At 48.0% G+C, this 1710-nt stretch overlaps 1 protein-coding gene across 1 annotated transcript in view; it reads right to left on the reverse strand.

Moving 5' to 3' along the window:
- The window catches only part of TNFSF12 (TNF superfamily member 12), a 25493-nt gene extending 24511 nt beyond the window's left edge, over positions 1–982 (reverse strand). Inside the window, exon 1 of the mRNA XM_023730991.1 lies at positions 918–982. Within this exon, the coding sequence (XP_023586759.1) occupies positions 918–982 (65 nt within the window). The remainder of the gene's footprint in view (positions 1–917) is intronic.
- Between the last annotated feature and the right edge of the window lie 728 nt (positions 983–1710).

The following is a 1710-nucleotide window of genomic DNA, read 5'->3' on the forward strand; positions in this document are numbered from 1 at the left end:
TCTGCATTCCATTTTGTTGAGTGGTGTCTGGGGTCTTAAAAGCTAGTGAGCGGCCATCTAAGATGCATCAATTGGCTCCAACCCACCTGGAGCAAAGGAGAATGAAGAACACCAAAGACACAAGGGAAATATTAGCCCAAGAGACAAAAAGGGCCACATAAACCAGAGACTCCATCAGCCTGAGGCCGGAAGAACTAGATGGTGCCCGACTACCACCAATGACCGCCCTGATAGGGAATACAACTAAGAGTCCCTGATGGAGCAGGAGAAAAGTGGGGTGCAGAACTCAAATTCTAGTAAAAAGACCAGACTTAATGGTCTGACTGAGACTGGAGGGAGCCCGGAAGACATGGCCCCTGGACTCTCTGTTAGCTCCGAACTGAAACCATTCCCAAAGCCAACTCTTCAAAGATTAGACTGGACTATAAGACATAAAATGATACTCATGAAGATAGTGCTTCTTAGTTCAAGTAGATACATGAGACTAAATGGTCAGCTCCTGTCCGGAGGCGAGATGAGAAGGCAAAAAGAGACAGGAGCTGATTGAATGGACACGGGAAACACGGCGTAGAAAGGAGGAGTGTGCTGTCACATTATAGGGAGAGCAACTAGGATCACATAACAATGTGTGTATAAATTTTTGTATGAGAGACTAACTTGAACTGTAAACTTTCACTTAAAGCACAATTAAAAAAAACAAAAAGACCACCACCCCTAGCACATCTGAGCAGAAAAGGAATTTATTGGAAGTCCACTGATAGCTCCCAAAATTGCCACAAAGCCTGCGTAACCAGGCTCAGGAAATAAGCCAAGTCAAAGAAACTGAAGCATGGCCCTGCGCCAGAACTCACTGCAGATCTGCCCTGGTGAGGACAGGCCAGCCACAGGCCCGCAGGACACAGACACACAGCCTGTACCAATGGCCCTGGGCACTGCGGGCGCTGCTGCCTCCAAGATGGTTGCTCCGCTGATCTTGATGCATTGCCACGCTAGCCCTCAAATCAAAGCCTAAGGAGGCAGTGGTCCACCTGGCTCAACCTGGGTCCCATGGCCTCCCATCAGCTGCAAGGGATGCTGGGAATGGTGAATATCTCGCTCTGTAGCCTCTACAGTGGATAGCTGTACCTCCTACCAACACGCATATGATAAAAATTCCCCAGACATGGGAATCAGATCCTGGGCAGCCGAGTGACACCAGCTGCCACAGCAGTGGCAGCTTTGTCCTTGGGTCTTTGGTGAACGCTAAGGCTTGTTTATATTTTGTATGTTCTTAAGTCACATTTGAGTTGCCCAGTCAACAATTATCCAGTCACTTATGTCTGTTCAGGGCTAAGAAATATTTACTGAGTCCCCACTTGTATGCAACAGGCTGTGCAAGGCAATTTTTGTTATACAAAGACGAAATCGTATCTGGATATAAGGAATGTATCTGTGTTCTGTCTGACCAGGCATTATTCTGAGGTAACGTAATGGGCTTCTCTCTTGAACTGCAATGGAGGAGCGGGCCCCATTTCTCAGACAGCAGAAAGAGTGTCTATATTAAAACATTTAGTCACCCAACCAATCAGTGCAGAGCCTACTCTGTGTCAGGCTGTGTGCTTGTGGGACACGGGATGAAGAGGACAGAGCAGGTATAGGTGTGCATGGCCAAACCCATCTATGCGGCAAGAACAACAAACAGGGGCACACCAGGCAGCTGAGCAGAGGCCA

This window comes from Trichechus manatus, unplaced genomic scaffold (assembly GCF_000243295.1).
Source record: "Trichechus manatus latirostris isolate Lorelei unplaced genomic scaffold, TriManLat1.0 scaffold00040, whole genome shotgun sequence".
NCBI lineage: Eukaryota > Metazoa > Chordata > Mammalia > Sirenia > Trichechidae > Trichechus > Trichechus manatus.